The sequence below is a fragment of the Mytilus edulis genome, chromosome 1 (genome assembly GCF_963676685.1).
Source record: "Mytilus edulis chromosome 1, xbMytEdul2.2, whole genome shotgun sequence".
NCBI classification, from domain to species: Eukaryota; Metazoa; Mollusca; class Bivalvia; order Mytilida; family Mytilidae; genus Mytilus; species Mytilus edulis.
The window spans coordinates 66,636,186-66,651,505 of NC_092344.1; the positions used below are offsets into that span (position 1 = coordinate 66,636,186).

At 31.3% G+C, this 15,320-nt stretch overlaps 2 protein-coding genes across 2 annotated transcripts; both read left to right on the plus strand.

Annotated features, from left to right (window-relative positions):
• The first annotated feature begins 957 nt into the window (after positions 1–957).
• On the plus strand, positions 958–6,263 carry LOC139519890 (homer protein homolog 2-like). The gene is made up of 3 exons (XM_071312186.1): positions 958–1,091; positions 2,057–2,126; positions 5,200–6,263. The coding sequence occupies exons 1-3, from the start codon at positions 1,043–1,045 to the stop codon at positions 5,720–5,722; spliced, it is 642 nt and encodes a 213-aa protein (XP_071168287.1). The 5' UTR covers positions 958–1,042; the 3' UTR covers positions 5,723–6,263.
• A 1,509-nt stretch (positions 6,264–7,772) lies between these two features.
• LOC139519899 (fibrinogen- and Ig-binding protein-like) lies at positions 7,773–14,023 on the plus strand. The gene is made up of 3 exons (XM_071312199.1): positions 7,773–7,908; positions 10,794–10,851; positions 13,345–14,023. Exons 1-3 carry the CDS (start codon positions 7,854–7,856, stop codon positions 13,895–13,897), a joined length of 666 nt encoding a protein of 221 aa, XP_071168300.1. The 5' UTR covers positions 7,773–7,853; the 3' UTR covers positions 13,898–14,023.
• The last annotated feature ends 1,297 nt before the right edge of the window (positions 14,024–15,320 follow it).

Consider the following 15,320-nt stretch of genomic DNA (forward strand, 5'->3'; position numbering starts at 1 on the left):
ATTTCTAAATATCAAAATATTCATTTTGATTTTAAAAAATGGACTTATGCCCAGTGAGCAAAAAGAGAGATAACCCAAGTCATCAAAGCAATTTCGTAATAAGGCTTCTCGGAATGTCTATGGCAATTTATGTATAGGTAAAGACAAATCTGTTTTTTTTCCTTTAATACTTTAAAAAAACTGCAAGTGAATTTCTTTTCAATGATATTCTTATCGGCACAGGTATCAATAGTTATCAAAAGTATCAGGATTAATATTTAATACGTAAGACACTCGTTTCGTCTACATAAGACTCATCGGTGGCACCCAGTAAACGTCACACAGGTAGAGATATAATTTTGTCGTTCACAGTATGAAAATAGTATAGTCCATAGTTCTGTAGGCATCCTCTGTAGAATGTAAGTTAGAAGTTTACCTTTCATTCTTGTCGCCTGTCTAAATGCTTATTGTGTATTTCTTCTAAAAAAAGAGCCATGTCATTATGTATAAAAGAAACACAAAAGGGTATAATTTTTCAAAAAAAAAAAAAAAAATGTAATTGCTAACGTTTTAAATCATATAAGTTCCTGAACACCGACCTCTGAGATGATAATGCTTGAGGGACTAAATTCCTATCATCAGCGGTATCGACTCAGTGGGAGTAAAATTATATAACACTTGACATACAATTTTGCATCCGAAGCCACAACAAAGAAGAGATATTGGGAAGACCTATATTACATAATGTTATTTATAAGATTTTTATTGTACAAATGTTTATTGGGCTACGTAAAAGATCGAAGTAGATTGGATACTGATGTTATATTTGTTAACCCAAATCTTTTGTAACACATTTAAAGTCATGTTTTGTTTTTGGACAATAAATATTTATGTATCAACAATATTCTTTTATACTTATATCTTGTATATTCTATATTTATATATACATATATCATTGTCATAAATCGTTCACAAGTTTAGCGTAAATATAGCATTATTGTTTGTAAATGAATAACTCTTTCCACGAAAATACTGTGAATTCTCCATTTAGTCTCACTGCAAAATGGCTAGACGGAGGTCGTCAGGAAAAAGCGTGAGTCAAGATGAAGATGGTAAGAGATTATCAAAGTTTTTATGTAATTTTATGTTGACAATAATTTTTAAACCGTAGTTGAAACTTTAGTTTCCTGGTGATCAAATGTCATATATTCATTTGGAAAAATCTTAAAAACTTCTACGAATGGCATGTTGAATATTGCAAAAGTTTGATTTTGATATTGATCGATTCTATATTCCTTTATGACTTTTCTTTTTAAAATATCAATAGTTTCATTATTTTAAATTTTCAATTTTTCTACCACACTTTTCATTACAGAATATTGCTGCTTACATGAAAGCTATTAAGCAATGGGTTCTTAAAGGTCAACATTAAGCCGTCACTTTTTAAAGGTTTTGGTAGTAATCCTGGATTGGTTGACTTTCTCGGAATAGCTATGCCACTGATAACTATTGATATGTTCTAAGACGTTCTTATACTTGTAGCTTTCATCAAAATCATCCTTTCTTTGTTGATGAAATTACCAGATTTGACATTATAATCACAATGGATGTCACTATCGGAGCAGGAACTGTATATCGTTACATAGCATTTGATTTCAATGTTACTAGGCAATGCGTTGGGAAAAGTAAAAATTCAAAATTCTCTTTATTTTCAATTGTTCTAGCATCATATGGACCTATATTGTGTTAGTAAATGGCGCAAAAATTGGAAGAAACAAAGACTGTTTATTTTCGCAGAATTATGATAAAAGTTGTCAATTTTTCTTTTTGTTTTTAATGCTGTTTTTTGGTCTATGATGCAACAGAAAATTATAATATAGTCATCAAGATGGTATCAGTATGTTTTGAAAGTCGGTTGCATAAAGGTAAAAGAGACAAAAGAAAAAAAGTAAAGCAAGAAAACTACAGAACCTTAAGTGAAACTTAAAACGGAAATTTCTTTATAACACGACAGAATAAATGGTGTTCTATAATTTGTATTTGTAATAAAAAATTGTTGTCTCAATTATATTAACAGATATACACAGTAGTTCTGATATTGAAAGAATGCCAATTGGGTTATCTGCTTCGGAAATTGAGAAAATGGAGTAAGTAAACTTTTTAGTCTTTAATGCAGAAATAATTGCAAAACTTATTTTATATTTTGTTGTTGATCACAATGTATATATGTATATCAATTATCTCAAAAGAAAAGCGAAAAACTCAATTTGCATGATATTAATGATAATAATAAAAACAACTGTAAGGCGTATAACAAGATCAGTCCTTCCTGTGCATTTTGAAGTTATTCAGAGAGTCAAATTGTAAATAGCATTAAACAAGATATCAGAAAATATATAGTATAGAAAATAAAGCAGTTAGTTCCTCGTTTTAATTTTTTATTTGCTACTTGTTAAAGGTCGTACGATGATCTATAACTGCTTACAGCTTCGACATTTGGTTTCTGATGGAGATATGCTCTATTGGAAATCATACCACATCTTCTTAGTGTGTTAATTGTTTGAAAACATCCATAAGCGTATACAATTGTATCTAATTTAATAGTGGAATTAACATTATTCGGAAATTTTGAAATTGAAAGATAGCTAATTTAACAATTTTTTATCCCATCAAAAATGCACAGTTTCAAGTTTAATAATACGAGCATACTTGAATTTGTGAACGACAAAGCAGATTCTGCTCCACATATGGCACTCGTCGTGATGAGCCTGCTCATGCATCTTGTTCATAGATATTGTAAAAACCTTGTATTGAAAAGGAAAACATCAGAGATCATATAGTGTGATAGGTCGAAATACATTTTGGTATAAATGCCTTACCTGTTTCAATTTTCAGTATGAAAAATAAATAAACGAGATAATGCGTGTTCAACAGGAAAATGCATCTCCCTATATCCCACGCATCATTACATCAACAGGAACAACTTTGATTGAATTTTGTTTCTTATATCATTTTTGAATTCGAAAAACCTCAACATATTTCTTCCTGTTAATATTTATTTAGTTATTTCACTAATTTTAATTAACTGTTATATCGACAGACCGCTGATAAATACTTCTAGTTATCCATGGTCCGTTCTTTGGAAAAATATTTGAAGTACAAAAAATACATAAAAGTATATGGAAAGTTTAATAATGCAATTTGCATGACTTACAAAAATAAAGCAGTTAAATTACTGGTTATGGTGCACGAGTACAAAACATCTGAATACCCCCCCCCCCCCGGCTGAAGGTCGACATGACTATGAAAACAACAAATACTCTTTTAAACAGAAAATGTCATATAGACAGCCATATCGTCTGTTGTCAACTTCGATTGAGTGTGTTGTAACCTTGGTTTCTATAATAACGTTTTACAAAGTAAAATTACACCGCTTTTACCAATTTAAAAATCCCAATACCGAGGCACTGGCTACTTAGTGGATAATACCCTTAATGCCCGCGTCACACTGTCCCGATTTTTACGCCGATGGCAACACGATTATGGAAATTTTCAAAATCGGGACTGATCGTATCCAGATCGGGCTATTCGTAGTGCCATCTTTAACCACCGTAGAACCATCTGCCACTTTTTCTAGCCTTCGGGGACAACTTCGGGAAGGGTTCTAAATTTTTTAACATGTTAAAAAATCCCCGAAGGTGCGTCCGATGTTGAGGGTTCGTATTGAGTTCGTATCACCATCTTCACCATCGTAATAAAAGTACGAGGGCGACAAGATGGAACTACGACGGCAATAAATCCAGCTAAATGTAAGTTATTTTCGCGCTAAAATACATTTAAAGTGCCATGCGCGATATGCACTGGTCAGTCTAATACGACAGTTAAGAAAGACGTTCACAAAACATGGAGCTCATATCATATGATTCTATGAGAACAAGAAAGGCGACATTGTTTTTTCTATTAATTCAAATGAAACAAGAAGAGCAGCTATTTCTGGCTCAGGATTTACTTTACAAGTAAAATATTATATTTTGTCAATTCTTCATATCAAGTAACATAATAAAAATCATAAACGCGCCTCGTACACCAACACTGCAGGTACACGTATATAGGGAAACCAACTTTTTCTTCATTATTCTGAACATGGGTGTAATTATGGGTGATTATTCAGACTAGTGCACACATTTTACATTTCAAACAAGGCAATGCCGAGCGTGTCATCCCCTCGTATGTAACATATTGGGGACAAATATGGACACTATATTTGTATATGACACAAATGGTAAATTGAATATGCATATTTGATACATAAACTATTTTTTTAGAAATCAACCAAAACATTCAGTAACTGGAAAACCCTTTAATATTGTCTTTAGAACCAGCAGGTAAAAAAATGAGCAACCAATTTCCTGTGTATTATGCTATTTCAAGGAGAAAAACAAGTCCATATTTTGGTGGCATTATATGCCGAGACTCAGAGTCAAGTTTTACCCTTCAAGCCCACGGTCTTCCGTCTTATGATTAAACCAGAAATTAAATGTACAATATAATGTATATTCAATATTGATCAAATAATTTAAATGCATCGTAAGCTGTACACGACGTCTTTTAGACATCGTATGGCCATCGCGCCATCATCGTAATCCATCGTGTAGCCTTCTTGATCCATCGTGTAGATATGAAGTTTAAATACCCGTCTTCGGTTAACCTTTGTATGTCTATCTTTTGCTATCGTTTATAATTTCGGCACCATCGCATAGACTTCGTTATTCATCGTACTTGCTTCGGTCACTTTTTGGTATTTTAACGAGATACGAACTTACAATTTTCGCATTCGGGTGTCCATCGTATATTAAAATCGGGACAGTGTGACGCGGGAATTAGTAAGAACAGCCAAACCGTAAATGTTTCCAATAAGTGGGAATTTGAATAAATATATATTTGATAACGAAAGCACGTGTTCCCGGATGGTTAAAAAAACCCACCCCAAAACGTATAACACAGATGTTAACGTAACCGAATGATATAAAAAAAACTTAAGCATTTAAATATGTACAGCAAATCATGTTTTGATAGGAAACACACTTCTACTAAGATTAAATAAAAATATGCTTAAACTATTGTCAATAAACTTACCCTTGACATGCAATCTTATAAAGAAAGTTTGCTTATCAATTTTGTCAGGCCTTGTGTAAATTGCAATTCTGGATTATTTTTCAGTGAGTTTGGTAAAATTTTGATCAATTCAGCCGTCAAAGAATTAAGATGCGAGTTCCAGAAATTTGCAATTGATGCCGTCCAGATGGCCTTATGCGGTGATAATGCTAATGATCTGCAAGAACAACTAGACAAACAGGAAGACGAATTAGATAAGCTGCATAGTAGGTTAAAAAGATTACAAAATGATGTTCGTAAACAAAAGGGGAACAATTCAGAGTTAAAGAAGCAGATAAAAGATACAGAAAAAGAAATTGAGCTTAAAGAAATGCAACTGAAGCAGCTACGAAGGCGACTGCAAAAGCTTCAAAAGGAACACAGCGATGAACAACAAATACACGAAGAAAAAGTTAAAGCAATGCAAGCAGAAATAGACGATTTAAAAACTAAATATAACAAAGTGAAAGGACAACTTCAGGTGAAAGCGTCATCTGAAAATATAGCACGCGACAAGCTGCCAGAACTAAGAGAGCAGATCGAAAACTTAGAAGACCAACTGAAAAAAGAACGCATGAAAAAGAAGTAAACAATGCGTCCGACACTTTTTATCTTTTACATAGACAAATTGAAATAGTAAAATATAGCTAATGAAATACTAACCATAAGACTTCCAGGTATATTTTTCTTCTACTAATTTTGCTTTGCAGCTTATATAGTAGTGGAATTTCGTATCAGTCAGTATCATTCATTGAGTCTATGACAAGAGAACGAACAAATCTTTGCTACCACTATTCTGTGTGTACTTGTATGACAAAAATGTAGCCAACTCCTATAAAGAGTACCATAAAAATCATTTGTTAGTATGCCTTTGTCATTGGTGTTGCACTGCACCCTTTGTTTAAAAAATCACAACGTTAAGTACAATTCCTATGGAATCAGAAGAAAATAACAATCTTGAAATATTATTGTTGGCATGAGAATTCTCTCTTCTTTGGTGACAGTTTACAAAATTTCTTTTATGTCTAGAACCAATCAAAGCAATATTTGGTAGAATTATTTTAAAAAAAACTAACCTACGCACCCATATTACCTATATATATTGTAACTAAATGATAGAAATATATGTTTTCTTTGTCAAATTTCTTAATGAATAATATATTATGTCAGTCATTATTTTAGTATAACGTTCAGGAGTCAAATAATCTTGAATTTGGAAAAAATGCAAATCAAATTAGAACAGGCAGATTTTTAAGAGCTTCTATGCAGAATGACCTGCATTTTCAGAGCAAATTTCATGCTACACACATTAAGATATCAGATAGTGTGTCATCAATGAATATAAGAAAATAGCTTATCAACATTAAATTCTAATTTGTTTCAAATGAAATGTAGTGGATACGCCCAAGAGACAGTTATGCTAAACAAAACAAATAGAACACTTATAAAATAAAATGTAGTCACAATATAATCAAACAATATATACGGTATACTACTGTTGCCTTTATTTAATATACACGTGATAACATATGAACAATTTGTCTATATTCTTGTAGAACTAAATTTTAAAAATAACAAACATATCCGTATGAGTAACAAAAAGAAATGACGATATTCATATTTTGGACCAGCACAAAAGCATGCAATAGGAGCTATTTCAACTATTTTAGATTAATCAAATACGTAATTTTTTTAAAAGACAAAAATTCAACCCTTGATACATGTATATGTTCAAAGTGCAGATAAATGTGTTGTAACTAAAACAAAAATATACATTTATACATTAAAAACGTTATCCCCTATATGGGAGTTGATAAAATTCAGTATGAATTCCACTTTTTGAATTTGCTTGGGAGTTAAATATTTTTGTTTTACACTCCAATACCCATTTTGATATTAGTTTGAGACAATCCAAGTCAGTTCCTACATGCGATTTTATGCGAAAAACAAAAATTTCAAACATGATTTTGTAGAAATATGTATTCCCGTACATTGTGATTAACAATGCAATTCGTCTACGCTGAAACAGCGATATATTTTTTCAGATAAAGACTAGGTGGCATATGGATATTTAATGATTACAAGTCTGTCAACACTGAGGTTATAAGCTTGAAACGTGCTCATGGCAAGGTATTAAACGACATTTAATTAAAAAATATATACAACATTTCAGCCCAGTTGAAATCAAAATAATGGCTGTTACTTAATTTCTATTTTCTAATAAAAAAAACCAATTTGAGTTGAAAAAGTCATGTAAAAAATATCAAATTACTGTAGCATGATTTCAGTCATCGTTCATAACATTTAAAAAAACATCACTTCAGATATTTTCCCATTTAAACATTTTAAAGTTGTATCCTTTATTTGAAATACAACAACATTGTCAGTCATCCCATTTACACCGACGTATTGGCAGATAACAGACTGGCCTTTATAGTAGGATGAAAAGATCGGAGGATGATCCTTTGTTAAGATAAATGACCTTACTATGTTTAAATTACAATTTACTATACAGTGTGTACTAATTAAAGCACCATAATTGTTTTGTTACTGTTACAATTATAAAATAACGTGTTCGGAAGAATGCCATGTTATCTAAGTGGTCATCAATTTTTATGTCTTCTGTCGTTTATATATACTTGTCTATATAACGGATCGTCGCCGGTATAAAGTTGTATCTGTACTGAAAGATTAACATTTGTAAACACTTGCGTTACATCATGACTGATAATAAAAAAATGGATAAAAAGGGAAAGCCAAAGGTTGAAGAATCGGGTAAGATGAGTAGTTGTTGTGTAAAATTTTATATTATAAAAGTTTTGAAGTTAATGTAATTATAAAAAATCATGCATCTTCCAGAAATGGCAGAAAGCCTATCTCCATATAGTGGTAATCATTTCATGCTTCTCGATCAAGTAAAATCAGGTGGTTAGTGTAAATTACTCTGATTGGCAGGATAAGATAACGCGATATAAAAATAATGTCAAAGAAAAATGTAAAGGTTTGATATTATGGTCAGATCATGTTTTCGTACGTCGTATAAATTCGTACTATATAGACATAGGAAGATGTGGTATGAGTGTAAATGAGACAACTCTCCATCCAAGTAACAATGTATAAAGTAAACCATTATATGTTGAGATACGGTCTTCAACACGGAGCCTAGGTGGACACCAAACATCAAGCTATAAAGGACCACAAAAATGCATGCTTTTTAAATGGAAATTCAACACAATACCATCTGAACAGCACGAAACCCCATGATACGAGGTTGTCTTCATTAGTGCTAACATAAGAAAAACTAGATATTAGATCGGACCATGCAACCACGATACTTATATTAGATGTTCCGCAAGTTACCAAATGACTTAATGAAAGCGAACAGGAAAAACAAAAAGTACCATAAGACAAATGTTAGTTGTTGATGATGTTTAAACTGTTAAATCCCGTTTGTCAGTACTAGTATACAGATGTTTACCAGTCATCTAAACCAATGCCATGAGTTATAGAAAAAAAGTTGTATGTGTACCGTTGTTGAATGAAATGGGTGACAAATGTTTGTTTATTTTTTTTTTATATATATTAAGAGTTGTCTTCTGTTTTTTTTGCATTGCATTTGGAATCAGATGGGTCACGTTGTATAACTTTTTAAACATTTGGAAAAATAACATAAAGCGACAATTGGAAACATTTAAGGAATTACATTTTAGTTTTCACTCTCTTAAGAAAGTTACAGTTACACATACATATAATACTCAGACACACTTTGAAAACGGAAAATTCAATCAGAACATTCAAACTTGAATATAGGTCAGCAAATTTATCATACTTTTGTATGTGAAAAATATACTTTTTACAATGTATATATAGTGTTGACATCTAATTTTAAGCTTCGTAATTCAAACCATTCATGGTGGTTAAGAAAAAATATCCAATTGTTTTATTTTGTTGCTTAAGTTTTAGTTTTTACAAATGTTTAAGATGTTAAAAAAAATTTGAACCTCATCAAGCTTATTTTTAAATCTATATTGTTTTTGCTATGAAATTAATTTTTGAATGTTTGCATATCGATCTATAACATACATGCATACCAAAATCATGAGATTGACAACTGAATGGAAAACCCTTGCCCCCTATAAATTCTTATCAATTCTGTTTTGTTCAAATTTCGAAAGATGATGTCAAAGGTTGAAATTTGATGTTTACGCAAACGCTTAACATGGAACAAAAAATTTAGAAATAAAATAGTACTTGGCTGCGAATACCGCACATACTTTAAAATAGGGGAGAAAGATACCAGAGAGAAATTCAAACTCATTTATTGAAAATAAACAGACAACTCTATTTCTAAAAAAGAAAAAGACCAGTAGACAAGCAAATGTACACAAAACACAAGATAGAAACTTAACACTGAGCAACACGAACCCCATCCAAAACTGGGAATTATCTCAGGTTCTTCGGAAGAGTAAGAAAATCCTTCATGTGGCCCAATCGTGGTGCTCGTGTTATTACAAACTCGGTAAATAGTCTTATTCGGAAGGTCAAATTCGGGAAAAGGGTACGAGATTGTACCTATCGTAGACATTACGAACATACCATTTATCATCAGTGAAACAGATATTCAATAACGGTCAACTGACTCATGATGCCGTCCATAAATCTTACGAAGGGATGACTTCAAGTTCATCACTTGGAAAACTCATGGGACTACGTTTTAAAGTTTTTCTTCTTTGTTATAAGGGGGTAACAATCATATAAGTAATTATTCAAAGAAAATTGTGCAGTACAATCAAACGGAGGCGTGACATTAGATGTCAAAGAAAAAGTGGACCAAAAAGTGTATGCAGTTTCAATCGTATTGTTTTTTTTTCAACCAAATTAAGGTAGATCATAAGTAAATGTTTTTTGAGACAGAATTTTCTTATATTTTGCTAAAATGAAGATTTTACTATGCTTTTTTAAAGAATATAATAAAAAGTATGGGTCACCGTGCTATTTTTCAAGCTATGAGTCGTTCAAAATTGCCTAAATTTGGTTAGTTTGTTCATGAAAAAGCACATAAGAGTGCATAAAAAAAAATCTATGACATAGAATTTTGAAATAAATTGTTAGAAGAAAGTTTTCATAATATGTTTTAAGAAAATAAAAAGAAAAGATGGTGTTACCCAACTTGTTTTCTTGCAACAAGTAAAAATTAAAAATTTCCCTATTAGCCCAGTATAAATTTTGTACTTACCAAAAGTTTGATATTTGTTAAAATATTTTGCATAATATAATAAATTAACAAGTTTCTATATATTAATAACCATTGAATTGCAAATCTGTTTCTAAATTTGCTGATTTGGGCAAATAACTAGACCGATTTTTTACTGCAATTGTACAATCCAAGATGGCAGTATACCATGAATGTACCTTAAAGAGTAAAAGTACTGCTTAAAAAATGATCTTTTTGAAATAACAGTTCTTGATGATTACCTTGTAAAGATAATGTTTCAGAAATTAATCCAACCACCCGTGTTCGTATATCTATATTTTCATATGAATCCTCATTTGTTTTACTTTGATTGTGGTAACATCTTTTGTGATATTTCTATTTCATACGTAAAAGTCGATATCGTCAATTATGAAATCGTAAAATATAAATCATTTATACCTTGCAGTTGAACCTGTAGAAAATGGATCTGACTTTGTTGAAAGTTTCCGTAAAACAGTAAAAAGGTAAGATAACTCAAAATATTCAAACTCATGAAACACATTTGTAAAAATGTATGATTTAAAAAGCTTAACTATTATGTCGTATCAGTCCTACAAAAGTAGACCTAGTTCTGGTTTACAATCGATTCAGTTAATTTGCTTACCGGCAAACCAAATCTTAATTAGATATTAGAAGATGTGGTATGAGTGCCAATTAGGGAACTCTCAATCCAAGTCACAATTCGTAAAAGTAAACTATTGTTGGTCACAGTACGATCTTCAACATGGAGCCTTGACTCATACCGAACAGCAAGCTATAAAGGGAAAAAGACTAGTGTTAAAGCAGTCAAATGGGAAAACCAACTGTCTAATCTGTATAAAAAACGAGAATCACTATGACCCACATCAACAAACGGCAACTATTCTATTAAACATTAGATTCCTGACTTAGGTCAGGAGCATACAAATGCAGCGGGTTTAAACGTTTAAATAGGTACCAAACTTCGCCCTTATCAGAAAAATAGTGCAACATCACAACATAGAAAGACACACTATAAAACATCGATTGAAATAACTTACCCAATCAAAAGACATATTAACACAAGTGAACATACACCGAACAAATAAATTTGATCTATGCTACAATGTAAGTACAAATTCAATAAAATAAAATATGGGGTGAAAAAATAGAGGTAACAGTAATATACCGCTGTGAGATATTAAACAATTTGAAAACAAAAACAATAACCTTGAACAAAAACCTGCCAAAAACAAAAATATACACAGGAAAATAAAAATAATTTTGTTGTAAATAAACTCATCATAGATACCAGGATTAAAGGTACATGTATACCGTTAAAATTGAGAAAGAAAATAAATTTACAAAAAAAATTTATCATATATATCTATTATATAGTTATTTTATCAAATTTACAGTTTGCAAAAGTATGAATTATTCCTAATAATGAGGATGTTCTTATCCAAGGCAGATAACCCTACCCGTATTGGTCACAACTTTTTGGAACTTTTGGTCCTCGGTGCTCATCAACTTTGTACTTGTTTTGGCTTTCGGCATTTTTCCATCTGGGCGTCGCTGGTTGTGGTTGGTCTTGTGAGGACGAAATGCACGCACGTCTGTCGTATTAATTTTTAAAACTGGTACCTTTCGTTAGCTATTATTCGTGTGTTTCTCTGTCCTATATGTTCTCCCATTTATTTGTATTGCAGTCCTGTTATGTAATGTTGTCATTTTAATGTTATATTTAACATTGTCATAAAAGCGGGGGGTTTGGAATGCCACAAAACCAGATTCACCCACCATTGTGTTCTTAAAATGTCATGTACCAAGTCAGGAAAATGGCCATTGTTATATTATAGTTCGTTTATGTGTGTGTTACATTTTAATGTTGTGTTTCTGTTGTTTCGTAGTTCTCCTCTTATATCAGTTACATTGTCATTTGGTTTTTGTTGCCCTTAAGTGTTTCTGTTGTTAACCTCTTATAGTTGATGCGTTTCCCTCAGTTTTAGTTTGTAACCCGCATTTGTTTTCTCTCAATCGATTTATGAATTTTGAACAGCGGTATATACTACTGTTGCTTTTATTTCCCTTAGGTAATTTTGATTGTTTGTTTCTTACCTCCCCTTTTTTTTTATCCTGGCACGCTTTTTATTTCGTCATTCCAATCTCTGGAACTCTGGACTTCTATCCTATATTTGATGGACGTAATTGCAGAACAATGTTAACATTGGTAGCAAATAAAATAAAAAGCTTAAAATACTTCTAACTTATAATGACAGATGAGAATCATTAACCTCATTCCTCATATGGTTAAAATATTGGTGGATCTTGATCGATTGGTACAGAACATATATTTTTTTTCATATTTCGCTCACCCATCTATTCGGTTTATATGGGATCTTCCTCTTTATAAACGTTTTATCGAGAACATAAATTCACAAATACAGAAGCCAATGATACAATAGCTATTTCCAAGCTTTACTGTCACCAGGAACGTTCAACCCACAATACCAGGAAAGCCAGGGATGTATTAAAATTGGAATACTCAAGGTGTTGCATTACTGAAGAGGCTACCGTACCTATAAAATAGAGAACTCTACCTACCGAAACTTATCAATTTATAAAAGGATGATTTAAGACAAGTATTAATAATTCGGTTCCAAAGCATTGACTTAGACTACTGACTAATGATATCTTTTGAGACTACCTGTCAACTAGCTATATCCACAAAGTTTCAATTAACTGATAACAAAGTAAAATCAGACTTTTAAGATCTTTTCATGATAAATCTTCATCAGGAACGCCAATTCCAATCAATTAATAAAGCCATGGATATATATTTAATTGAAAGCGTCAAGGACTATATAAGTAAAACTTTAAATGTCAGAAAAATTTGGAGTAAACATTATTGAGACCACAATATAACAACATCTCACAGAAAGAAAATATATGCATTACCTTGGGTATGACTAATGTTTTTTAAAATTAATTTTAAATAGGGAATTCGGAGAGCAAATGATTCAGCTTGCTATGGAGAGAATGGCTCCAATGTTGCGAGATATGGCTTTAGAAGGTGGACAAATTGCAGCCAAGGAAGTTTTATATGGAGACGATGTAGAAAAACTTCAAAAGGAATTGGGAATAAAAGAAAAAGAATTATGTCAACTTGAAAGAGAAAAGAAAGCTGTACAAGAACAATTGAGAAATGAGATCGGTAACAAGAACGAGTTAGATTTAAAACTCATAGAAAAAGAAACTGAAATAAAATTAGCTGAAAGTCGTATTAAAGCTTTACGAAAACAAATACAAGCAAAGGAAAAAGAATTAAATAAAGAAAAGACTGAAATTGAACAAATAAAAGAGAAACATAAGACGGAAATTGAATCATTGAAAAAACAAATTGACAAACTAAAAGCAAAGATTGCTGTAAATTTAGCAAGTGACAATAATGCGAAGCATGCTCTTAGCCAAATTCGTGAAGAAAATGAAAAACTACAGGCAGAAAATGAAGAATTGAAAAGAAAATTACAGAAAAAATTGAACAAACAATGAAAAAGACAAATGATATCAATTTTTAGATGTTATTTATGCACCGCGTGAATTATTATATAGCCATTGTCAATTTCATTTAGTTTTATTTTAACAATGTATCTAATTTATGTGTTGATATTAAAAGAAATATTTTGCTTGCCTATTTGATTATTTTACATCATAAATCTAAACGTTGAACTATGAAAATCATGCTTATATTTCTTTCTATTTACTTGCATTGGCGTCTTTGCTGCAGCTATTTTTATTCCCATTGTCAAGATTCATCGTTTAACCCGTGCAACTTTTTTCAGTTGTCAGCTGCCATGGCTGCATATACATATATATTAATGAGAGATGAGAAAATATTACATTGAATTTCATTAAAATAAGTAATCCAATGTTGATAAGATTGTAAATATTTTGTGAAAATGACGGTAACACTTTTGTATCAGCTATTCTTTTCCAGCTATCTAGTATCATTAGTTGAGATAATATGTTTACCTATTCCCCGGTCACTTACTGTCAAAGTATAAAGATATTTAGCAAAACAATATTTTACAAGATGTTATATTGCTCACTTGGTCATTATTAACATTGAATAATGAAAAAAAAACCCATCTGAATGAGTAAATGAAACATTAATTTAAATCTTGTCATATTCTACAAGATGGTTATTGGTTTATGATTTATATTGATGCTTAACTGATGATAAGGATATTTTTTAATTCAAATAACAAAAAAAGACCAATAAACAAACAACAGTATGCAATGCACAACATAAAACACCAAAGACTGAGCAACACACGGGCGTGATCTCAGGTGCTCCGGAAAGGTAAGCCGATATCAGATATATATATGTTGATTGTTCAGCTCACATTTTTTAAAATTTTATCACTGATTGCTTAGTTACATATAATTAAATGTTGCAACAGAGAGGATTTTCGTATAAAACATACTTTTGTACATTTATACAATGCCGGTAAATTGAAACCAAGTAACTTACCGCACACTCTAAACAGATAACTGTTATGCGATTAATACATATGAGACAATATCTGAAAAAGTCTAGTTTTTGGCAATAAGAAAAAACCAAAAAAAAAATTCTTTAGACCCGGTATTTTAATAGCACAAATCGAAGACCACACATTGGGGATCTAGGAACTGTTGTCTGTAATTCAAATAATTGTTTAATAAGGAAACAATGGCAATTTAAAAAATGGTACAAAAAAAATCCAGTTCTTTCCTGTTACCAAAGTGAATCAATTTTAAAAAGTTTCTAATGGGAATAAGGAATAAGTTTAAGACACTATTTGTGGTTTACTAGTATATCCTGCAATAGTTTATCAAATGCCAATTATTGATTTTAGCATTTGCAATACAAAAGGTTTAGAAATATACTTAAATATAGTCAGATATATCAGTAACATGAAAGAATCTTGAGTAA

What these genes read in the sequence shown, in the direction of transcription:
- LOC139519890 (XM_071312186.1), top strand. Translation starts at nt 1,043, where the DNA reads ATGGCTAGACGGAGGTCGTCAGGAAAAAGCGTGAGTCAAGATGAAGAT. An exon ending in CGTGAGTCAAGATGAAGATG is followed by an intron (nt 1,092 to 2,056) that starts GTAAGAGATTAT and finishes TTATATTAACAG; the next exon opens with ATATACACAGTAGTTCTGAT. An exon ending in TCGGAAATTGAGAAAATGGA is followed by an intron (nt 2,127 to 5,199) that starts GTAAGTAAACTT and finishes ATTATTTTTCAG; the next exon opens with TGAGTTTGGTAAAATTTTGA.
- LOC139519899 (XM_071312199.1), top strand. Translation starts at nt 7,854, where the DNA reads ATGACTGATAATAAAAAAATGGATAAAAAGGGAAAGCCAAAGGTTGAA. An exon ending in GCCAAAGGTTGAAGAATCGG is followed by an intron (nt 7,909 to 10,793) that starts GTAAGATGAGTA and finishes TATACCTTGCAG; the next exon opens with TTGAACCTGTAGAAAATGGA. An exon ending in TTCCGTAAAACAGTAAAAAG is followed by an intron (nt 10,852 to 13,344) that starts GTAAGATAACTC and finishes AATTTTAAATAG; the next exon opens with GGAATTCGGAGAGCAAATGA.